Source organism: Terrapene carolina, unplaced genomic scaffold, assembly GCF_002925995.2.
Source record: "Terrapene carolina triunguis isolate 2854851 unplaced genomic scaffold, T_m_triunguis-2.0 Scaffold84, whole genome shotgun sequence".
Taxonomy (NCBI): domain Eukaryota; kingdom Metazoa; phylum Chordata; order Testudines; family Emydidae; genus Terrapene; species Terrapene triunguis.
In genome coordinates, this window is record NW_020664435.1 from 131,748 (window position 1) to 156,402 (window position 24,655).

Here is a 24,655-nt window from a genome sequence, read left to right on the forward strand (position 1 = left end):
GGGGCTACACCCCCCCCACCCCCCACCCCGAGTGTCCTCTTTTTTGAAAGTTCAAATATGGTAACCCTACTTTTCTTCTGTTATGTTATGTTAATGGGAAGCAGTGGTTGTTAAAGTTTGTGCTTCTAAACAGTTAACAAGAGTGAAGTTGGTATCACAAGCAAAGTAACTTTAAAAAGCTTGTTAAAATTATGTTACTAACTCTATTGCTGAAACAAAGTGTTCAGCAAGGGAAAGCAATACACCTTCTCATGGAAGATTGTGAGCATCTATTTTAGCCATTAAGCATTACATTTAGTATAAAATATTAGTAATGCACCTCAAGTGAAAATGAATGTCTATACAACAATTGCAAAAGTATAGCTTGTGTATAAAAGACTTGGTCTGTATTACATTGTAAACACTAAATTAATCTGTGTATTAAATTTGGGTTACTAAAAACAAGAGAAATGTAAAAACAAACAAACAAAAACTTTATTATATTAACTAACTTAAGAACAAAGACACCAGAAGATATCTGTATACAGTGAAGAAATCCCGAAGCATCGAGAAAAGAAAAATGAAGTGCTGCATAAATAAGAGACTGGTCAAATACACCTCTATCTACCCTATATGGACAATTAATTTAACATTCAGCTAAAAACCACTAGCTGGACCAGGATAAACTGTCATTTAATTTCAACTTGGTTACTGTGTAAAAACAACTGCATTATTGCTGCACTACTATATGATCATTGTACTATTGCTGTATTGTATTATTGCTATACAACATTTACAATGTGCATAACTTTGCTAAACTGTTTAACCAACACACAGGTAAAAATCAACAAATGAATGGCAGCAAACAACATGAAGGCAAGGAAAAAAACAAATTGGTAAAGAAATTAAGTTACACAGTAACTACAATTGGGTAAACAAAGGGAACACACGCACGCAGACTGTTATCAACATTGAACAGAGCAGAGAACCACACCGGTGGCAACTGACAACATACATCAGTGCAATCGAGAGCTTTTTCATGTGTAGCTCTCTTTTAGAACAGTCTCCATGTGCTATTACATAATATCATAAAACATGACATCAAAAGCAGCTTTAGAAATCAAAACTCCTTTGTCTCTTGAGTACTTGCCCTAAATGCTGCTGCATACCATCAGCATCTTTAAATTGTGCCCTCCCCGCCCCCCACTATCAGCAGTTACCAGTCGCCTCTTGTTTGAACTTTCAAGAAATGTCAAGAACCCTCCAGGCAAGAAAATGAATTTGCAACCCAGGGAATAAACAACAAGACTGAAATGTAGACAATAAATTAAAGTAAATCTGAGGCTTCACAATAATCTTATTTTGTTTGGATTACAGTTCCGTATGGTCTTGTCCTTTGGAAAACATTTGTTAGAGCAAGAATAAAATATATGGTCCTGAAATGTGTTGCTTTAGCTTGCCAGTGTGACCTTCCTCTGTGGTGGCCAGACATATGGCTTTTATTCATCCCGTTGATTTTAATATTGCGCTACATAGCAGGCTGATTAGCTGGGTTTAACAATGGAAAACAGAATCTGATCCTTAATTTCCTAAAGGCAAAATTCCTTGTGGCGCTGGTGGTAGTAAGGACTGCCTCTTAAAATGTACTGTGAATACATGTAACATGGTTTTCATTATGAGATTTTTGTTACTGCAGTTATCTGGTGTTGTTAACTTCACTTACAGTGCTAGGGTACACAAACTGCTTATGCCAGAAGGTAGATAGATATCTGTGCTTCTGTTTTTTTTCCCCCTTGCATAAATTGAGGCAACAGTGGGATAAACCCTAGTCTTATTTTGAATCTATATTTTATTTATCAATTTTATTTTGAATCTGTGTTTATGACACCAGTGGGACTTTTGCTTGAGTAAAGAATGCAAGATTTGGCCCTATACATTCTAGTTGAGAGGAAAGAAGATGAGGAGCCCTGGTTAACATTATTTTCTAATTACTGCAAATAGATGATTTATTCTATTCAGGTTCTTATACTACATGTATTACTCTGGTACCTGAGCACTAATTGGTTGTTTCACTTTGCACCTCTCCAAGTTGGGGCCAGAGTGATTTCAGAGTCACAGTACTTGAGCCAATTCTGGGAATTTATAGACTAGAAACAAATCTCAGGTTGTCCTGTTTATTTTTTTTTTATATCCATGTAATATAAAAGAAAACTGATAAAGATACACGGCCTAATTCTCCTCTCAGGGGTTGCACAGGTGCAACTGGAGAATTTGGTCCATTTTCTTTAGCCATAAAAATAAGACAAAAACAAGGAGAGAAGAAGTGGAACCACTAAGCATTGAGGTTGAGGTGGAGATTAAAGATAATCTAGGTATGGACTAACACCTAAATGAATACTTTGCCTCAGTTTTTAATGAGGAGGTTGGGGGCAGTAGCAGGGTGGCTAATGGGAACAAGGATATGGAAGTAGAAACTACCACATCCAAGGTGGAAGCCAGACTCAAACATTTTAATGGGATGAAATCAGGGGTCCTGGCTAATCTTTATCCAAGAATATTAAAGGAACTGGCACATGAAATTGCAAGTCCAATAGTGAGTGATTTTCATGAATCTGTGGACTCAGGGGTTGTAACCTAGGAAAGGAGAATTGCGCATATCGAGTACCTATATTTAAGAAAGAAATAAAAGAGATCTGGGAAACTGCAGACCCATTAGTTTGACCACAAGTGAATCAAAGGTCTTAAAACAAATTTTGAAACAGAGAGTAGTTAAGGATATCGAGATAAATGGTAATTGGGATAAAATACAACATGGTTTTACAAAAGGTTGATCATGCCAGACCAACCTGATCTTTCTTTGAGAAGATAACCAATTTTTTAAACAAAGGTAATGCATTAGATCTAACATACCTGGATTTCAGTAAAGCATTTGATACAGTTCCACATGGGAAATTATTAGTTAAATTGGAGAAGAGGGGGATGAATAAGAGAATTGAAAGGTGGGTATGGAACTGGTTAAAGGGGAGACTACAGAGGGTCATACTGAAAGGTGAACTGGCAAGCTGGAGGGAGGTTACTAATGCAGCTCCTCAAAGACCAGTCTTCTTTAATGACCTTGGCACAAAAAGTGGGAGTGTGCTAATAAAATCTGCAGATGACACAAAGTTGGAAGATATTCCCAATATGGAAGAGGACCAGAATACCATACAAGAAGATTTGGACAACCTTGAAAACTGGAGTAATGGAAATGGGATGAAATTTAATAGTGCTAAGTGTAGTGTCATAGATTTAAGGACTAACAACAAGAATTTTGCTATAAATTATGGATGTATCAGCTGGAAGCAACAGAGGAGGGGACAGATCTGGGCGTATAGGTCGATCACACGATAACTATGAACCGCCAACATGATGAGGCCATGAAAAAAGCTAATGCAAATCTAGGATGCATGAGGCAAGGAATTTCCAGTAGAGGTAGGGAAGTGTTATTACCATTATACAAGGCCCTAGTAAGATCTCATCTGGAACACTGTGTGCAATTCTGGTCTCCCTTGTTTAAGAAAGATTAATTCAAATTGGAACAGGTGCAGAGAAGGGCTACTAGGATGATCAGATAAATGGCAAACCTACCTTACAAGACTTACAGAGCTTGGCTTGCTTAGCCTAACAAATACAAAGGCTGAGGGGAGATATGATTGCTCTTTATAAATACATCAGAAGGATAAACACCTGGAAGGAAGAGGAGTTATTTAAGTTAAGGGCCAATTTTGGCACAAGAACAAATGAATATAAACTGGCCATCAATAAGTTTAAGCTTGAAATTAGATGAAGGTTTCTAACCATCCGAGGTGTGAAGTTCTGGAACAGCCTTCCAAGGGGAGTAGTAGTGGCAAAAAGACCTAACTTGTTTAAAGACTGAGCTTGATAAGTTATGGAGGAGGATGGTATGATGAGATTGCCTAGAATGGCATCTGGCCTATCCACGACTGCTATTAGCAAGTATCAGAGGGGTAGCTGTGTTAGTCTGAATCTGTGTTAGTCTGAATCTATTAGCAAATATCTCTAACAACTGGCGATGGGACATTAGATGGGGAGGACTCTGAGTAACTACGGAGAATTCTTTTCCAGGTGTCTGGCTGGTGGGTCTTCCTGAACTGCTCCGGGTCTAACTGATTGCCATGTTTGGGATCGGGATGGAATTTTTCCCCAGGTCAGAGACTCTGGGTTGTTGTTGTTGTTTTGCCTTCCTCTGCAGGGTGGGGCACAGGGTCATTTAGTGGTTTGAACAAGAATAAATAAATAGTGGAGTCTCTGTAACTTTAAATCAGGTCTTGAAAGCATGATTTGAGGACTTCAGTAACTCAGTTTGGAGGTTATGGGTCCCCTACTACCGGAGTGGGTGGATGGGGTTCTGTGGCCTGCAGTGTGCAGGAGGCAGGGCCGGCTCCAGGCACCAGCCCACCAAACTTGTGCTTGGGGCGGCACCTGGAGGGGGGCGGCGCGGCGCTCCGGCTCCCGCTGCCGGGGAGAGCGGGGCCACGGCCGGGCTCGCCACCCTCCCCCCGGCCCTCTGGCCGCCGGGGGCCCCCCCCCCTGCCCCCGCCCCCCCCCGGCCGCCGGGGAGAGCGGAGCCCTGGCTGGGGCTCGCCGCCCTCTCCCCCTCCCCTCCCGCGCTGGGGCGAGGGGGGCGGCCGGAGGCTTTTTTGCCTGGGGCGGCAAAAAAGCCAGAGCCAGCCCTGGCAGGAGGTCAGACTAGATGATCATGATAGTCCCCTTCTGGCCTTTGAGTTTGAGACTTTGGCCTACTAGGGCCCCATAAGACTGGTGGGTGACTGCTGGTATGGTTAGTGTGTGTTTAAATCTGTTTAATTTGTTTTTAATATGTTTTGGGAATGCTTTGACCTTAAGAATAAATATGCCTGTCTAGAAATTGCTGTGTGGTAACTTGTAACTGCTGGCAGTACACTGTTCATAGCCCTCGAAGAGAAAGCAGCACACAGGCAGGCACGGGCCATTAGGCAGATTGGCTTGCTGGGGATATCACAGTATGTGGCAGGGAGCTGTGCAGCTTTAAAACCCCCTGGGCAGAACTTCAGAAGGGTCAAGTGATGGCTGGAGAGCTGAGACCCAACTGGGCATTTCTGGAGTCGACCACAGAGGAGGGGATAGAGGTGCAGTTACCCTGAAACTGTGACAGTAGCTAAGGCAGCATTTAGCCTCAACGCCTGCTATTGCTGATGATACAGAAGGAGGAGAGAACTCAGCTTGCATCTTAGGTTGAATTTGAAGGGCTGGCAACAAGAAAAAACTTTTTTGTTTAACTTAAAACTGAGCACAGTTGATATAGAAATTATTCACAGATAAGGAATACGGAACCCCTGGTCCCATTTGTGGAGGGTTTCTTTGCAGAGCAGAGCCAAAAACTTTAAACAACCCCTGAAATGTTTCCTTTAAGGTTTGGTAGCTTATGGTATGCAATATTTATTTTTCTATTTACTGTCCTTTAGTCTAAAATCATATTTTAAGACAAAAGCTTTCTTCTCTGTTGTAGCTAATGGCAATGTATTTATTAAAATGTTTCACTGAATTCAGTTTTCTTTGGGGAAAATAGAGTGGTTTTTCCAAAGTCTTCTGCATTTGAATTCTCCAGAAAATATGGCCCCAGGTTTGTACATAAACCAAGCTGTATGTGTTCCCTGACAAATGCTTAGCAAATGTCAATGTTAGAATGGAACATTCTATGAAACAGCAAGTGAAAGGAGCATGGTGTAATCTGGATTTACACCATGACAGACAATAACAGAAGTGAGTCAGTTGTTTGTTATTCATGGTCATGAAATAAATCAGGATTAATTTTAATTCAGCTGTCACTAAAATATTCCCTTCTTAAAAGCTGTTATGATCTAAACCAGCGGTTCTCAAACTGTGGGTCGGGACCCCAAAGTGGGTCGGGACCACATTTTAATGGGGTCGCCACGACTGGCTTAGACTTGCTGGGCACGGGGACCAAAGCCCGAAGGCTTCAGCCCTGGACAGTGGGACTCAGGTTACAGGCCTCCTGCCTGGGGCTGAGGCCCTTGGGCTTCAGCTTTGCCCCCTCCCCATCCACTAGGAGCTCGGGCTGGCTCAGGATTTTGTCCCCCTCCTGGGGTCGCGTAGTAATTTTTATTGCCCAAAGGGGGTCACAGTGCAATGAAGTTTGAGAACCCCTGATCTAAACCTTCCTTTTATAAGTTATTAACTTGAGTGCATAAATATTCTCATGAATTAGCAAAGCAACTGTTAATCAAAAGGATGATCACTTCTCACTGAGATTTCCCATTTGCTGTAGGCAGCCAGCTTACCGAGAAGGCACGTCTGACATTAGGGACTTCACTGAAGGCAATCACCACAGGAGTGATATCCAAGGCACCGAACTCCAGCACTGCCGTGTTGATGGAGGTAGCATCTTGTGATGGGCCACTGGTGAAAAATATGGCAACTTTTCTTACGAGAACACCCTGACGAACCCGCTTGAACACATTCCTTGCAATGAATCTCATGGCCGCTCCAATATTGCGTCTGCCTGAGGACCTCTCCAGCGGTATTCTCTGGACTGCTTCCAGCAGCAAGTTGTGCCTCTGGAATTCCGAGAATCGGATGAGGTACCTTGTGTTGGTATTGTATGAAACTATGGAGATGCGGGCACCAGTCGGACAGTTGCTTTCGCTGAGCTTGATGACCCGCAGCAAAGATATCACAATATCCCTCATTCTTTCAAATGCTGCTAGGGTAACATCTTCAGACATATCGAGGGCAAACACCAATTCAGTGGGATATACTGGACATTTGGCTGTACCTTGAAATAAACGTACTGTGTGAAAGGGTATCCATAAACCAATGTTGTCATAGTTTCTACAGTCTAAGGAAGAAACTTTGTATAAAGCTATTTACCTGATAAGCAAGCTAGAAGGGAGAGATGGGAGAGAAAAAAAAGAGAATTATTTTATTTTACAATTACCTTGATTCGATTGTATCCATTCATACAGTGGCTAGAAATTACTATAAGGTGGGTGCACAACTGGTTGAAGGACCAAACTCAAAGAATAGTTATCAATGATTTGCTGTCACATTGGGAGAACATATCTAGGCATCCTGCAAGGGTCAGTCCAGAGCTATTTAATGTTTTCATTAATGACTTGGATAATGGAGTAGAGCGTATGCTTATAAAATTTGTATATGACACCAGGCTGGGAGGGGTTGCAAACACTTTGGAGAACAGATTTAAAATTCAAAATGACCTTGACAAATTGGAGAATTGATATGAAATCAACAAGATGAAATTCAATAAAGACAAGGGCAAAGTACTACAGTTAGGGGAAAAAATCAAATGCACAACTATAAAATGGGGAATAACTATCTAGGTGGTAGTACTGCTGAAGAGGAACCTGGGGGTTATAGTGGACTACAGACTGAATGTGTCGTCAATGTGATACAGCTGCAAAAAAAGACTCACATGATTCTGGAGTGTATTAACAGAAGTGTTGTATGTAAGACACAGGAGGTAATTGTCCTGCTCTATTTGGCACTGCTGAGGCCCCACTTGGAGTACTGTGTCCAATTCTGGGTGCCACAATTTATCTTAGAAAGATGTGGACAAATTGGAAAGAGTCCAGAGAAGAGCAACAAAAATGATAAAAAGCTTAGAAAACCTGCCCTATGAGGAAAAGTTAAAAAAACTGGGCATGTTTAGTCTTGAGAAAAGAAGACTGAGGGGGGACCTGAGAACAGTCTTCCAATATGTTAAGGGCTGTTATAAAGAGGACAGTGATCAACTGTTATCCATGACCACTGAAGGTAGGACAAGTAATGGGCTCAATCTGCAGCAAGGGAGATTTAGGTTAGATATTAGGAAAAAATTTAAACCTATAAGGGTAGTTAAGCTCTGGAATAGGCTTCCAAGTGAGGTCATAGAGTCCCCATCATTGGAAGCTTTTAAAAACAAACTGGACAAGCTGGTCAGGGATGCTCTAGGTTTACTTGGTCCTGCTGCAGCACAGCAGGCTGGACTTGATGACTTCTTGAGGTCCCTTCCAGCCCTATATTTCTATGATTCTATGTGCTACTCTTGCTTTGAATAAAGCACCTGATTCAAAACTACTTGAACCTTTGGATGAGCCCCAGAATCTATATTATTTGCTTCTGTCATCAAGGGGGAAATTCTCCTATCCACTGGTGCAGAGGACCCTACAGCAGTCAAACGGGTGCAGTTCTGCTGAGTAGAATTTAAGGAGGCCATGCTTAGGGTATTTACCTCCTACGTGGCCCAGAGCCCAGAGGTGTGGAGGTTGTGTGTGTTCTATTGCACAGGAGGGTGGGGGCTCCATGGCTGAGGGGCAGGGGATAGGAAGGTACTTTCCCCTCTCCAGCACAGAGTTCCTCAGTACCCAGTTGAGTTACTTGGGCAAGGTGCTTTGGAGAGCAGGTTAGCCCAAATGAGAGAGACACAAAGAGGAAGGAAATATTAATGAGAGCCAGTTAAGGGACAGCTTGTGCTTTCAAGCCACTACAGCTTGCAAAGTCAAAAGTTCAGCCCCTGTAGAGGGGTGATCACCTGCCACTACCACTAACATAAGCGTAGCGGTGGCCGCTAGTGAGAATGGGGGTTTGGTTTTTATACAAAGGAAATGAATGTTGGGCTTGCAGGTAAAATTGAACATAAGAACAGCCATACTGGGTCAGACCAAAGGTCTATCTAGCCCAGTATCCTGTCTTCCAACAGTGGCCAAGGCCAGGTGCCCCAGAGGGAATGAACAGAGAACTATCCCATGTTGCCAATTCCCAGTTTCAAAAGTGGGTGGGACACGACATGTATATATATATTTTTTTCCAAAGGCATAGTTGAAATGATACATTTCTATAGCTTTACTTTTTCCCTGATGAGTTTGACAGTGTTATCAAATGTAAAACGGATGGGCTGAAATCTATATTGACGCTGTGTGTATCTCATTTATATTTTTAAAATGAGTATAGTACATGCACGTGCAAGGTAGCCCTGGAGACTAACGCATTGTATTTATCCATGGAATGGGTACAGCACAGGCAGTGGCAGTGCAAGATTCCCTGAACTGTCCATCAAGGTGACCCAGCCTGTACCTGGGAGGGTCAGCTCTCTGGGGGAGATGGTAGCTCAGTTTCCACAGCGTATTCAGTCCATGGCCTCTATACTGAGTTTACCAACAAGGTTGCTCATTAACGAGGACTGTGACCGTGGTTAATGATTCAGACACAGAAAAAATAAACAGGGAGTACAAATTTGTTTCTCATACATTGCTGAATAGCCACCAGAGGTAACAACTTTCAGTCACTACCAGCTTGTGCCAGACTCATACCAGCCACCTAGAGACATCAAAGCCTCAGATCCATCCCGAGCCATTGAGTTGCCCAGTATGTTTCCATTTAAAAAATATGGCTACGCAAATTCCAATGGTGAAAAGAAATAAACCCAGTACTTACGGCAGTTTTCCCGTGTGAAATTAACAAGTCTACAAGGCTGCGGAGGGAAAAATGAAAAGATGGTTAAGGGCCAAGAGCCAGAGCCAGCTCCCACTGGAAAATCCATGGGACTCTTTCCATTGACTCCCGTGGGAACTGGATCAGGTCCCAAGTCCTGAGCTAACTTAATCCTGCATAAATCCTAAGTAACAATCTTACAGTCCGTGCAATTACTCATGATGTACACTGGTGTACTTGAGAGCAGGATCTTACCCTAACACTATAGTAGAAGTTGCCTATGTTTCATTGGACACTTAACCTTTCTCAAATGTCTGAAATAGATACATTCTGAACTGTTCATTTTGTATAATGTATCTGTGCATTAAGATCTATAAGATCATGGGACAGTCATTGGCCTGGCCAGTGCTGCTGGAGGAATGGAGAGGGGAAACCTGATAGTCTCGGCAGGATTCTACAAGATGAGGAGAGCACTATTCTGCGAAGGGCATATTTCTGCACCTTGGAAAAGGGGCAGCAGGTGCCTCCTAGTTAGCTCATGCTATTGACTGCTGAGTGACCTTGCCTGAGTTGGACATGTGAATGTGTCACAGACTTGTGACAGACCTGCAATAATTCCATAAGCTTTGTCCAGGTTAAGATAAACATTATTGGTTTAAGTTTAATAATTTGAGGGTCCATTGTATTAAAAAGGTAATTGTGTATGTGTTGTTGTGAAATTGCATGTAACTGCTCCAGGAGACTGACTAGTGCAATCTCTGGAAAGTTTTAGGAACGTCAAAGGGCTTTGGGGGAATAATATGTGTGAGGTCGATTTTCTAGCCTGTACTTGGGAGGAAGGAAATGCAAAGGGAGGGGAGAATTTGCATTTCCATCCTCCCAAGTTACTTTGCTGTTTACCCTGGAAAAGTGTGTGTTTGGGTCAAGGCTCCTTTTACCCTTTTCCCTCACTCTAGCACACCCATATAAGAGGGCAGGGTCTAGCCCTAAGTCCCTTTTGAGGTTCTGTAAACTAGTCCAAATCACATAACTGAGAAGAGTTTTAATGTTTAAATTGTTTGCAAAACTTTTGCCTGGTTTTTAAAAAATGTTTCTAAGTCCTTGGTTATTTATTTCACACAGGACTGTAATTGTTATACTGCAACAAGTACATGAAGGAAGCTTTCCTTCAATGGCTATTAGAAAACTCTGTACAGTCAATGGTTCTTAAATGGAAAAAACTGAAACTGTTAACTACATGTAGCATGCACTTAGTTTTAGAGATGAGATGATTGCATACCGCCATGGCTATGGTGCCCATTGGTCCTTTGGTGCCCTGGAACAAATTTAACAGCGAGTTAGAAAATCACTCTCATGTTAAGAGCAGGAACATATTTAATATATATTTAATGATGACAAAGGCCATAGAAAAAAATCAGGCATTTCTGTGTTAGTGCACACGTGTTGTTTTCTTGACAACTATTTATGACTTTCCAATGTGATTGTCCAGACTATTTCCCGAAATGGATGTCTGTAGACTGTTGCATAGTTGAGATGAAGACTGACACTTTGACGTACTTTCTCCAAAGAGTTTTTCCTGCATGTTACCTAAATTCAGCATTTGCTGCTGCTGTGAAGTGGCATCACTCAGGATTATATTAATTTCCAAAGTTCTTGCTAGAAGAGGGTGTCACGGTTTAGATATAACTGCACATTTGACCTCTCTCGGTATCCGAGTGCAACCCCGCCAGGTGACAGACCTCTTGCCTTCGCCTCTCTGGGGTGGAATCCCATGATTCTCCCCTTCTCAGACCGGGTGCCGGGGTACAGCACCTTGTGTACCAATCCTGATTGTTCAGCAGGCCCAACTGTATTTTGCTGCCCTGCAAGACTCCCCTTGGGGAGCTCTGACTAGTGTGTGAAACAGGGACCCAAACAGCCTTTTCAAAACGAAGTATTGTTTAATCTTATCTGTAGGAACGCAGCATAATAAGAAAAAGGATTTAACAGAACAGTCTGCATGCTTCTGTCTTACCTAAAGTGTAGGCAGGCCTACATATCCAAACATTCCTATCTCTGGGGCTGGGTGGACAGTCTGTACCCCTGCAGTCTCTGCCTCTCTTTCTCCTCATTTTCAGGGGCTCATGTTTTTCTCCACTCTGAAGTTCTTTGTTTCAACATCTTAATGGAATTCCCCCTCCTCTGTGTCAAGCCAAGAGTGTTGAACCCAGCATGTCAGAAGTAATCTTTAAAGGGATCAACACCTGTATTGTCTCTAAGTATCAGTGAATGTGTAGCTATCAGCAATGTTTGTCCACTTTCCTGTCTACATGCAAACTAACCCATGCCTCAATTTACCCATAAGTAATTATATAGCAAACACCATAGGACAGTGTTTCTCAAACTGGGGTCGCTGCTTGTGTAGGGAAAGCCCCTGGCGGGCCGGGCCAGTTTGTTTACCTGCTATGTCGGCAGGTCCGGCCGATCGCAGCTCCCACTGGCCATGGTTCGCTGCTCCAGGCCAATGGGGGCTGCTGGAAGCGGCGCAGGCCAAGGGACATACTGGCTGCCGCTTCCAGCAGCTCCCATTGGCCTACAGCGGCGAACCGCGGCCAGTGGGAACTGAGATCGGCCGGACCTGCAGACGCAGCAGGTAAACAAACCGGCCCGGCCCACCAGGGGCTTTCCCTACACAAGCGGTGACCCCAGTTTGAGAAACACTGCATAGGAACTATAAAACTAGCAGATGGAACATATAATATTCAGAAAATATTACAGGCAGCTCCCTTCCTTCATAGAGGGACCCCCCTGTCCTGGGTCCCCACAAGGATCCTGCTCCAGTGTGAGGCAGCAGACTCCCTTAAGGACAAAGCAGGGAGGACTGATTGAAATAAAAGTGATTTAAGTCACCAATTTTAATCATTATCTGAAATCATCAAGGAGGAAACCTTAACTTAAATAACTGATTTAAAGCAAACTGGATTTGCAACTGTATTTAAAGAAAGGTTCATTTAGTTGGTTGGTAACCATTACAACATGTTGCTTTGCAACTCAGGATAGCCTTTACACTACATTTGGTACTTCCCTTTGCTCACCAGGAGGATACACAATCGCTACACACATTTTTAAGCAATTATACTAATTAACATACATTTATTCAGATCTTTAATTTTTGCATTTCTCATTATTTTTTAAAATGGTGAATGATAGAATTCTTATTTCCTAAAGTAAGTTAATTCTTTCTTTAGGGAGGCACTGTGGGGTAGTGATGAGAGCACTAGACTAGGACTCAAGAAACCTGTGTTCTATTCCTAGCTCAGCAACTCGTCCTGCTGGGTGACCTCCAGGTCTCAGTCCCCTCGGTGACGTTGCACTTCATATGTTTTATGGAAATATGCTTATGAGTGTGAATAGGATGTAACTGGAATATGCTTTATGCAAAAGGCCTCTTGTAAGGTATCATTACAAAGCTTATAATCTACTGAGTGTGTTCATCCTATTTGTATGAATGTATCATTCTTGTATCTAAAACAAAAAATATGAAATATTACTCTGAGGTCCTATTGTAATTATGCAACGTGTGGGCCATTAATGGTGGCTTAGGATCTTGATGGCTCCCATTAAATAGAACAATTGGTTGTAAATGGCTCTGTTTACTTGTAAGCCTTCCTGTGTCCCTGTAAGCCGGGCTGGAAAGAATGGAGGCTTGAGGTCTCACAGGACATGTGACCATGTCACCTGGTACTGGAATCCATCTTAAACCTGGTGCTTTTCCATTTAGAAGGAGGGGTGGGGACCCAGAGAGACAAAAGATTCCTGCCGTGTGCCAAAGCTATAAAAGGGGGAGGAACAGAACAAATGGGGCTGCCAGTCATGAGAAATCCCCTAGGTACTACTTGAGCTGGAACTAATAAGAACTGTACCAGGGGAAAGGATTGGGCCTAGACTAAGAAGGAGTCTAGTCTGTGAAAGATGCTTATTGGAACATCTCTGAGGGTGAGATTTACCTGTATTCAGTTTCTTTAATGTATTAGGCTTAGACTTGCATGTTTTCTTTTATTTTGCTTGGTAACTTACTTTGTTCTGTCTGTTATTACTTTAAACCACTTAAATCCTACTTTTTATACTTATCAAAATATTTTACATGTAAACTAATAGAGTTATTACACAAAGGTGGTATTAATTTAGTCAGTAAATTCACAGATTGATTTGGGTTATCACAGACCAGATTTTCAAAGGTATTTAGGTGCTTAAAGATGCAGATAGTCACTTTTGAAAATCCCACTAGACACCTAAGCAGATTATAATATTCATAAAATATTACAGACGGTAAAGAGCTAATTAAGTACCTAACTCCCATTGCAATAAATGATATTCCCCCCAATTGTGTAGATAATTAAAAAAGCAGCACTCTTTAATATTTGAGGTGGCCTCATTGATGCCGCATTGTATGTATTTATTTAAACAATTTCAATAGACTATAGTAAATTTTGGCCTTAACACAAGTTGTCATAATTTCAAATTTAATTTTAAACAGGTTTGTTTTTAAAAAGAAAAATGTATTTAAATTAAATAAAAATCCAATTTTGAAAATTTTTAAATCAATTTTTATCTTCCCTGGGAGAGAAAAGAATGGGGAAGGTACAATTCTCTCCTCAGTTAAACCCATGCCATTCCAGGTTTTCTTGGGCATAGCTGAGGGTAGGATACATCTGTCTATGCATGCCTGATTAGTGAACTACATTTTATTGTAAGCAGCATTGTCAAATGCATGATTAATCCCAAATCCCAAGGTTAATATTCAGTTTTTAAATGTGGTACCTGTGGTCCTGGTGGCCCTCGGTCCCCTGGATTTCCCTTTGAACCTGGAAAGCCAGCACTGCCCTAAAAATAGAAACTCAAGAATAGTTACTAAGTCAAATTTTCAGTTTTTTGATTCAGTGTTTATAAGGACAGACATGGGAGCAGATCCATCACTGACGAAAATCTCCATAGCTTCATTGAAATCCAGTTGAGGAGCTGGCTACTGCAATTTAAATAAAGAGAGAGTAATATACAATATAGAACAGCCCTCATAAGTAATGGAAATCAGTGAAGAACATTAATGACTGAGATCATCATACCTCTGAGACCTTGAAGCAATAAAGTAATGAGACTGATTTTCAATCCTTTTCTGACTAGGGACTAAACTCTAGAAACTTTATTCAAGGCCCCCTTCACATGTACTTATCAGAAAGAGTAAGGGTGTTTATTATTCTTACCCTTTGTCCTCTAATTCCTTTGGACCCTCTATCTCCTTGACTACCTGGATCACCATCTTCTCCCTACAAGTTAATCAAAACCAGAATCTCTGTAGTGAAGGGCACGCACACAAAAAATATAGACACACACAGTGCAAAGCAATATATACCAAAAGCAGAAAATATCCATTTTATTGTACCTGTAGACCAGGGTTTGCTGGTAATCCAGATTCTCCCTGGTATTGGGGAAAAAGAGAAACAGACCTTAAAATTTTATTAACCTTTTCACTGCTCCTTATTCGAAGAAGATATTTTGTTTTTAATCAGAAAAAATGTAAGGATTTCTTAGTTACAGTCAATTTAAGTTACAGCAGCCATTTCTCAGCCTCAAATGGCACCATTCCATTCTGCCCATTTAAAGCTACAGCAATTTAAATATTTCCAACAGTTTTTATTTCTCTTCTAATTACTATTTTATTAAATTTGTTTCCTTTTTAGTGAAATAAAGTGCAATTCTATTTTAGTGATCATGTGACCATAGTATATGGTTCAAAGCTCACTTTCCAGGAGTTGTTTCCTAATGCTACCAATGTGTTGGCCCCTCCCTTATATCAATCAATGGGGGATTCAGGTTCAAGTGTTAGATCGGAAGTAGGGTTGTGTTGTTGTCGTGTTTATGTTTTTTCAAAGGAAGGAAATTATTTCACAATCTTTTGTGTGCTATTTGGCTGCAGGTAAGAAATGTTAATAGCTTCTGTGAGTACCAGTCAGAGCTAAAGTACATCCTTTCCCGACAAAGAAACTAGCAGAATTCGCTCTGTGTCTTTGTAAGATTGTCCCATGCATGTGTCTGATTTAGGAAGCTCACTCTTCTGAATCTGAACATAGTGATTGTTCTCACACAACCATCAAAATGAGATTGTGTGAGAACAAGAGATCTTTCAAACATGATTCTACCATAATGATTTATTCCCATTTGCATGGTAGGCTTGTTTTCCTAGGACATTGCATTTAATGAAGTGTAAGTTAGCTAGTGAACCTATACAATTTATAGTAACCTTTGTAGATGACTATATTTAAGGTTGTTCCCTTTGTTGTTAGGAGGATCCCAACCTTTTTTTGGATTAGATTCTGCCTCAGCTTTGGCCAGGCACATTGTGAGGGAGAAGGGAAATAAGGAACCTTGTATGGCTCACATAAGGCTTAGAACTGGCCAAGCTCACCTAGCAATTAGGCAGATTGCTATCCATTTACTCTCCCAAAGGGTGGGAAAGGGTAGGGAGTGGATGGAGCCCTGGCTCCCCCTTCTGCTGTGGAACTCATGGCCACAGGAAGTTGTTGAGGGCAAGAACTGTTCAAAAAGGGACTGGATATTTACACTGATAACAAGAATATCCGGAGTTAACATATTTAATAACATTTTTGCAAGGGATATTAAACCTCATGCTTCAGAACTAATCTCTAGTGCTTAGAGAAACAGATATGATGTATGGGCAGATTACCTCACTTCTGCCTACGCAGGGCTTAAACCAGTGGTTCTCAAACTTTTTTGCTGGTGACCCATTTCACATAGCAAGCCTCTGAGTGCGACCCCCCGCCCTTACAAATTACGTTTTTATATATTTAACACCATTATAAATGCTGGAGGCAAAGCGGGGTTTGGGGTGGATGCTGTCAGGTTGCGACCCCCCATTTAATAGCCTCGTGACCCCCTGAGGGGTCCCGACCCCCAGTTTGAGAGCCCCTGGCTTAAACTTTCCTATGGAGCATTTGGTGCTGGTCACACTCAGGGATAGGACACTGGACTAGATGGACCTTGGGTCTGATCCAGTCTGGCAATTCCTCTATTCCTTGTTTCATGTACAGCATGCTGGGTCATAACATGAAAGGATTCCATGCTTGTAAAAACTACACTGGATCTTTATTAAGAGAACTGTTTTCAGTGATATTGCAACTGCAGCTAGAATTCTAGCCATGAGCACAGCAACTGACTTCCAGTGCCTCCTCCAAACTCTTCCCTCCCGCAACCTGTGCTCCTCCCTCCAAGCAGGTTGCTATTTTACTGACTAAAGCTAAATTGCAATAAGCATGTCCACATAAGGTTTTGAACCAGTTTAAATCTTTTTAAAACAGATTTAAGTTCAATAAGACAGATTCTCATATAGACAAGGCCCAAGGTAGCTATCAAGTGGTTAAGTGATTTAACCAATAGAAATGTATTCAGAACATCCAGGGAGCAATTTCTATTGAAGCTGCCATTATCACCCTTAAGAGAGCTCAGGCTAACTGCAGCAGTCTGGTAAAAACAGGTAAGTATCAATATTAACAGCTAACGTGGGTATGCTTGCAGGTTCTTTCTATATTTTTGAAAAACTTCCTTCCATTTGTCCTTCCTTTTGGCTCTTTTTTGCTTATGACTTTTAAATAGAACAGTTGTTGGGGATTAACTAGAGAAAAATTTTACACAGAAGACAGCAGATGCAGTGGAGCAAGTTCTGAGATTGACACTCATCTATTCCCCTCAGATTTATTTTTGGAAAAGATTTTTATAATATTGTCTGTTGATAGATTCTCTTATTTCTTAACTCCAGTTTTCAGTGGATGGTGTCCAGAAATCTTTTATGATCATTTGTTGTATGCAGGGTTTTCTCTTTATTCCGAGTGATAAATATTCAAAATGATTAGGATGAATATTATGGGATTTTTGAATTATTATTGTTGTAAAATTTTATGGTTGGATTATTTTTCAAATGGTTCCTTGCAATGTGTTACACATTTGTTGTTAGCAAATCAATGCTATCTCTCCGTTTACTCAGGAAAGGGAATTGAGCGAGAGCGTCACAAGCTGTTTTTGCTCAAATTTCCCCCTTCCTGTGTCCACACCCAAAACAAAACAAAAACACAACTACTAAATACAAATATCTGGGGAAAAGTTCACAGATTAGAGGGCCGGAGCCTCAACTAGTGGAGAGGAGTTATCCATTGATTCCAATGGAGCTACACAGAATTATACCAACTTTGGACTTGGCCCTTACTTTGGATCTTTTATTGTAAATGGTTTCTATATTTTTAGAAGAGATTATTTAATTATTTTTGTAAATAAATATTAACTTAGGGCTAGATGGTCCCTACTCTTCCTTGCTGAGCATAAGCGCATGGGGATGTAAGTTCCCTCTCCCTCTCTGCTCTGATACCCTTGCTCAACCAAGTAATGGCTCCTCAGATAGCTACTGCTCTCCGGCCACCACAGACAGGGAAGCAGCTTGACCAGTACTTCTCTCAATGAACAAATCGGTTGGATGGGGCAGGAAATGGGAAGACCCTTGGCTCTGCCCTCCACATACCAGCTAGAGTAGCTGGTTGGGTGCACTCGGGGGAGGGGAAATAAGCTGTATCCCCAAAGTCAGTACAATAAACTGAATCCCCCACTTTACCTCTACAACAAGGAAGGAATGGCACCTCTTTGAGCAACAGTTCCCTCCCAGGACTCCTCCTGCAGGGACACAGATACATGCCACCACTTACTTGGGGCTGAGAGACAGCTCTCCTAACCCTTACTGACTGCTGGAGTCTGTGAATGGTGTCTGCACCAAGGCAATGTCCCAGGAACCACTGAGCCAGAACTGGAGGTAACTACCACTACTGCAGCTCCAAATTCAGAAAGCCTGATATACAGGTACACACAACCGGGGATGGGATTAGCTTCTCACATTCTGGGGCGGGACTCAGACAGTGTCTGAAATTTCCTTGGTCACGACAAACAAATCTGACTGGTATCTTATTAGGCGTGACATTCCATGACTGAGACCCTCTGCTTGATCTCACCTTTGCTCCTTTGCGTCCTGCAGGACCATAGCCATCATTGCCATCTGGGCCCTGCATGGGTTGGAAAAGATACTGTCGGTTAGTTTCAAATGTAGAATTAGCTGTACATTCAATACTCCACTGGCCTAAAGGAGCGCTCATGATTTTGGCCCCTTAGCAGCTCTGGCTGATTATGTAGCGGAGGGTGTCACAGACACAGTCTAGCAGCTATGGCAAAAGCCATTAAGAGAGGATACAGCCTAAAGCCAATATCCTCTTCTCCAATCTACAGGGCACCTCACTTATATTTTCTCTCTTCCTCCAGGGGTCCGAGGGCAAAATTCTTCTCTCCAATCCATGACAAGAGAAATTTCCCCTGGAGCTCTTGAAAGGAGAAGAGGATAGGTCCTGTACGGAGACGGCATCTTGACTAGTATATTCATAACCTGGACTCCATAACAAATAAATATGATTGTAAGATAGTGGCTTGAAGGTGAGAATAAGTTGTTCTGCTCTTCTGTCTGATGGGTGGCTGAAAAAGCGCAAGTGTCTTCCTTGCAACAAACTAAAGATACATAGACACTAAGACCAGAACACACCACTGATGATCATCTAGTCCGACCTCCAGCATAACACAGCCAAGAGGGCGGTGATGTTAGTGTGAAGACTGAAAACTGAGCAAAAAGATTTTAAAATATCCCAAATGGACAAAAATAGAATGAAAAAGAAAATGAGATGAACTGCAAGGCCTCACAACTCCCAGCAGTTAACACAGAGAACCCGAATCGGAAGAGCAAAACTTACAGGCGTGCCTCTTGGGCCAGTGGGTCCCAGCAGACCCGTCTCACCAGGATCTCCAGGTTCACCCTATTATAATTTAAATACAAAAGATATTACACTTTTTATATTTGGCTTACCAGGGAGCATTTTGTTTTTAGTACAAGGGGTTTGGTCACTGAGGTAAGAGTTGCGCTTGCATTTTCTGCAGATTAAAAGATGCAAGTCATAAAAGTTCAATTGCAGACCAGACTCAAAGCTTTTACAGGGGCTTCACCTCATATGTTACCAAACTGAGACTGAGTGTGGCACAGCACTTCTTAGATGGTGACTTATTCCAGTAGGAAGCAGCATTATCTGGTGGCTACAGGCTGGAGACAGGGAGTTAAAATTCCTAGGTTTTATTCCCAGCTTTGGTCTTCTCACTTCCACTATCTTTACCTTAGTCTACCGCTGTACACATTGAGTTTAACAGTACCTACTTCAGAGAAGTTGGGAGGCTGAGTTAAGTAATATTGGTAAAGCACTTTGAAATCCTTGGATGAAATACCATGTATAAATGATACTGTTGCTTTTCTTTAATAGATTTAGACTACATATCAAAGATACTACCACAGGTAATTCAATGAAAGAAAAGGAGGGGCTAAAAAGTCTTACAAAGAAACAAATCATAAATCAAAACCTCCTAACGTGATATCAGATCAAAAATGTGGATTTCAACCCATTTGGTCTAATATCCGCTTGACCTAATCATCCCCACAGTACGCATGCTTGGTGGATTCCGATGTGATGGCCACTGTCTTGCTTGATTGGGCACAGAGGGAGAACTGTAACACACTCATCTATGGGTTACACCTGCACCCCAGCACGCAGGAGCTTTTTGTGAGTGACCCAGGCCAGGATGGGAACCAAGGTATCTAGTGATTAGAACAAGAAATGGGAAGTCAGGTTCCACATGTATCATCCTACTGTAGCTCTGCCACTGATTGGGGAACCTCGAATAAGTCACTTAGGCCCTGATCCTCAAAGACATTTAGGTACCTAACTCCCATTGAAATCAGAGAGTTAAGTACCTAAATACACTGGGCCTAAGCTTCACTGCCCGTATTTATCCATATGTAAACTATAATAATACTTACCTTTATCAGAGGGGTTTTGTGTTTGTAAGTTCAATGAGATCACTGAATGAAAGGTGCTGCAGAAGTGCAATGTACTTCTTAAAATGCTTACCTTTGGTCCTCTAGGCCCTGGATTCCCAGGAGAGCCTGCTGCACCTGGTGCTCCTGGATTAACCTACAATCAGAACACAAATTAAAGGGTGCATTAGAGAAAAGCTAATGTTCACCAGAGCTTGGAATGGCTCTAGAAGTATTCATTACATTTGGCCCATCTAGTGGCATTTCTCAGAGCTTCCAGGAACCACAGTAATAGTGATGTGCAAAAGACAACCATGCAAATTCTTTTCTCTTTTCCATGTAAACACTTTGAGATTTCCAATATTCCTAAGATATTATTTGTTAAAGCATCATAGAGGCTATACATACACAAAGTAACTGGATCTGAAAGCACGAGTCTCATCACACAATTGAAGTTTATGCCTAAATCTGGATATATTGGTCCAGATCCTGACTGAGTTACACTGGTGTAACTCCACAGTAACACTGTTGAAGTCAATGGTGTTACACCAGTGTAAGCGAGAACAGAATTCAGCCCACAGCATCTATGTTGTCCCCGATTCTTTCATCAGATTCCAGGCTTGACTCTCATGGGCAAGTCTCTATAGCCACTCCCAAACGAAAATTCTTACTAACTAAGGGTCAGATTCTGCCTTTAGTTACACTGGTGTATGCCCAGAGCAAGCAATGGAGTTACTCCAGTATACACCAGTATAACAGAGAGCAGAATCTGGATGTAAGTGTTTTCACTGTAATCATGAAAGAGCTCAGTAACACAAAGTTTCACTTCTTTCCTGATTTACAAACCAACATTTGCTTTTCAAGTCCATTATTTTGGCACCATATTATCAAGGTCTAAAATGACTAGTGTAACTCTCTCATTTGGATGTTCATTACTAGGCGTTATAGCGAAAAAATCCTCCACTTACATAGACCTTATTTACAAAGGTCCAAATATAATTTTGAAAAACCCACACTGTCGAGAAGTTGACAAGCAAAAGGTGCAAAATAAGGATATATTCTTTAAAACTAACCTGAGGGCCTGGTATTCCTTGTGGTCCTGGAGGGCCTCTGACCCCTTGTGGTCCTCTTAGACCCTGGTGGATAAAGGACATTTTAAAAAAAATTATAATGTTGCTAATGTGCCAGAGCAGAATTTCACCCAGGATATTTGAAATTGGTGTGAACAAAATATTCCAAAAGGAAAATAGAAAATTGAACCTAACGGCATGCTTTCTCCATACATGTCATGTAAAATAACTCAGCCTTTCTTTCTGCTACCTGTGAGCCTTGTAGGCCAGGATCTCCTGGATAACCGGGTTCACCACGATCTCCTTGCCCACCCTGCAAGAAAGTGAGAGAAAAAAACCACTTTACTTCATGACACGTTTACATCTACAAATAAACTGATCAAGCAATATTGCTGCCATTTCCAGAAGGCTACAGTGATTTGCAAGCAGCAACCACCACTGAAGAAACATCAGCTGTTTGGGGGTCTGAGATGGATGGAGGAGAGGGAGTGGGAAAGGCTAGTTGTATTTGCTTCACATGGTGATGAATTCATTTCAACAGGTCAATGTCAGCACTAATCTAGTGGAGCCCACTCAGTCAGTGCAAGAATTATCACTAGCCACAGTATAGAGGTGACAAGGGTGGTGGGAGTGGAGAGTTTCTTGAGCCTTCTTCCCTCTCCACATGCACACCTATATCAGACTGCTCATAATCTAGCCCAGCACTGAGAGTTTTCCCAGAGGTGGACACCGGTATATGCCTCCCATTTTAATTCCGGCTGCTCAGAAAACTGCACCCCAAATCTCTGTGGAAAAATTAAGTTGTTAGTTTTTAAGATCAGCAGCGGAGTATCACTCACACAAAGCTGTCATCTGCACGAGTCAGTCCAACTGACATCCGTGAGAAAGATCTCTTCATATTGTCTCTGTTGGACTGAGTCAAATGTATGAATTAGCTCTAGGCAGTTCTGGGGAACACTGGAGGTGTTCTTTCATTGGGGAAATTATAAACATATGTCCAAGGATTCTTTGGAACTCAGGCAATTCCAAAAAACAAAGTCATGGGGAAAATTGGATTTAAAATACTATATTCCGCAGTTCTGAAGAATTCTGCCCTCTTTGTACTATGATTGAACTGGGACGGAAATCAAATGAAAAGAAAAAGAGGAAACATACATGGATTTGAACAAACCTAGTGGTAGCCAAAGTTAAGATACTGCAACATTGGACATCTGTTACAATGCCGGCTGTAGAAAAATGTATGTCTCTCTATATTTTGCAGTATACGTGATTTTCTCATACAAGGCTGCCTTGTATGAGAAAAGGCACGTTGGAGTTGGACTCAAAGCCCACTGAAATCAATGGGAGTCTCTCTCTGACTTCAATGGGCTTTGGATCAGGCCCAGAGAGAACTCTCTCTTTTTCTTATGTGTTTCCCTTTTTTCTTTATTTCTCTTTTCTTCCTTACCACTTTCTCTTTTCCTTTGCAACCTTACCTAAAACTGGTAGTGTTGTTCATGTGTACAATACACACTTCTTCTCCTAGGCTCTAGCAGACTTAATGTCTTTCTGCCCAGTGGTTACCCCGTCTCAGAATGGCTGCCTTTTGTACTTCTTGTAATCAAAAAGTCATCGTCACAGAGTATTTAAAGTCTGCCTTTTTTGTTTTCATGGAACGCAGAAGCTAATTGGAGGTGAAACTCCAAAACGTTTTCCTTTTCAGAAAATAGAAAAAAAAAGTGCCATGTAGCTGCTGGATGGCAAAGTACTTTATTTTTTGGTACCACTTTAACTCTAGTGCTGTCAGTTTAGCACCTTCTATAAGCCATTAAAAATAGTAAAACTGCATGGACATTAGTGAGTCGAGTTTTGGCCCTCTCTGTGCAATTAAAAGACATCAGAAGTTCTTTGTCAGCCCTGATCACAAAACACTAATATCTGTCTTCATTTGAAAGGCATTGGTTTTTTGTTTTAAACACAAAATCCTCCAGGCTGCTTGATCTAGTAGGAGCCAAATCCTGTGGTCTAAAGAAGGGCTGCTGAAGACACTAGATGCAGAGGAGGCCAGGCGGTTCTGCTTGCTGTGTAGGGGGGACAGCATGTGGGTCCCCCAGCACTAGTGTGCGGTGGAGCTGTGTTCTCTGCATCCCAGCACACAGATGCTGTCTGGGGTGAGACGAGGCCAGTGGATCTATGACTACATAGAACCAGCAGCCAAACCTGCTGCGTAGGAGTGCAGCAGTCAGAGGGCTGCTGCTACCCTACAGTTGCAATGGCGAGCAAGGAGCATCTCCACTGTTGCTGGAAGCTGAGTCCGGGCAGAGGCTTTAGCCCTGAATGCCCATTAATTCACGCAGATGGCTATTCTATTTTGAAAAGCTGGGATGTAAGTAATTAAGAGGAATTTATGCCATTGTAATTCGTGTGGAAAGTTCTCAGTTGTGGGCCCAGCTTTGCCCCCTGACTTTCTGAAAGGATGGCCGTGCATTAGGGACCACTGCCCTAAAAGGACTTGTCCGTTTCTGCACCCAATGATTTTATGAAGGAAGGTCAACATTTTCTCTGACAACCACCTCAGAACTCCATTGCTTACTAGCACCACATACCACATAGTACAGCCAGACAAATGACAACTCCCGTGACCCCCCCGCCCCAACATTCTCCAGATCTGTGATGTGTAATGGTCTTAAAACTGACCTGTTAATCTCACAGATCATCAATTACTACTTTTTGGCTGAAGCCCTAGAGCAGTGGTTCCCAAACTTTAACAATCTGTGAACCCCTTTCACTAAAATGTCAAGTCTCATGATCCCCCTCCTAAAAATGAATATTTCCAGGGATTTTCTCCTTTACCTGAGTATAAATTATAAAAGCAGTGATCTTGGAAATATAAAATTAGTTTTTATGACATGCTTATTACACACTATTTATTATTTCTCATCACAGTATTTTTATTACATTATGAAAACGGCAACACTCTTCCAAGATCTCACTTTCATAGCTTGTATCACTTTGAATAAACCTGTTATAAAACAAGGCTCGTATGTTTCATCAAGGAGTATCAGATATGAAACAGCATGAAGGTATTTAAGAAGCCAACTCAAAGAGTTCCTCCTACACAAGCATTCAGGTCTTGAGCAGTCCAGGCAAACAATGCACGTTACAACAAAGCTTAAACTTGATCTTCATAATAATTTTAAAA

The 24,655-nt window shown here is 41.7% G+C and overlaps 1 protein-coding gene across 1 annotated transcript in view; it reads right to left on the reverse strand.

Annotated features, from left to right (window-relative positions):
- LOC112102961 (collagen alpha-6(VI) chain) overlaps positions 1-24,655 on the reverse strand; it is a 112,824-nt gene that overhangs the window by 30,989 nt on the left and 57,180 nt on the right. The window contains exons 22-33 of the mRNA XM_024194477.1: positions 21,725-21,787; positions 21,478-21,540; positions 20,499-20,561; positions 19,296-19,358; positions 18,513-18,563; positions 14,888-14,923; positions 14,709-14,771; positions 14,269-14,331; positions 10,748-10,783; positions 9,472-9,508; positions 6,910-6,921; positions 6,321-6,814 (exon numbers count right to left, since the gene is read on the reverse strand). Coding sequence (XP_024050245.1) covers positions 6,321-6,814; positions 6,910-6,921; positions 9,472-9,508; positions 10,748-10,783; positions 14,269-14,331; positions 14,709-14,771; positions 14,888-14,923; positions 18,513-18,563; positions 19,296-19,358; positions 20,499-20,561; positions 21,478-21,540; positions 21,725-21,787 — 1,044 coding nt within the window. The remainder of the gene's footprint in view (positions 1-6,320; positions 6,815-6,909; positions 6,922-9,471; positions 9,509-10,747; positions 10,784-14,268; positions 14,332-14,708; positions 14,772-14,887; positions 14,924-18,512; positions 18,564-19,295; positions 19,359-20,498; positions 20,562-21,477; positions 21,541-21,724; positions 21,788-24,655) is intronic.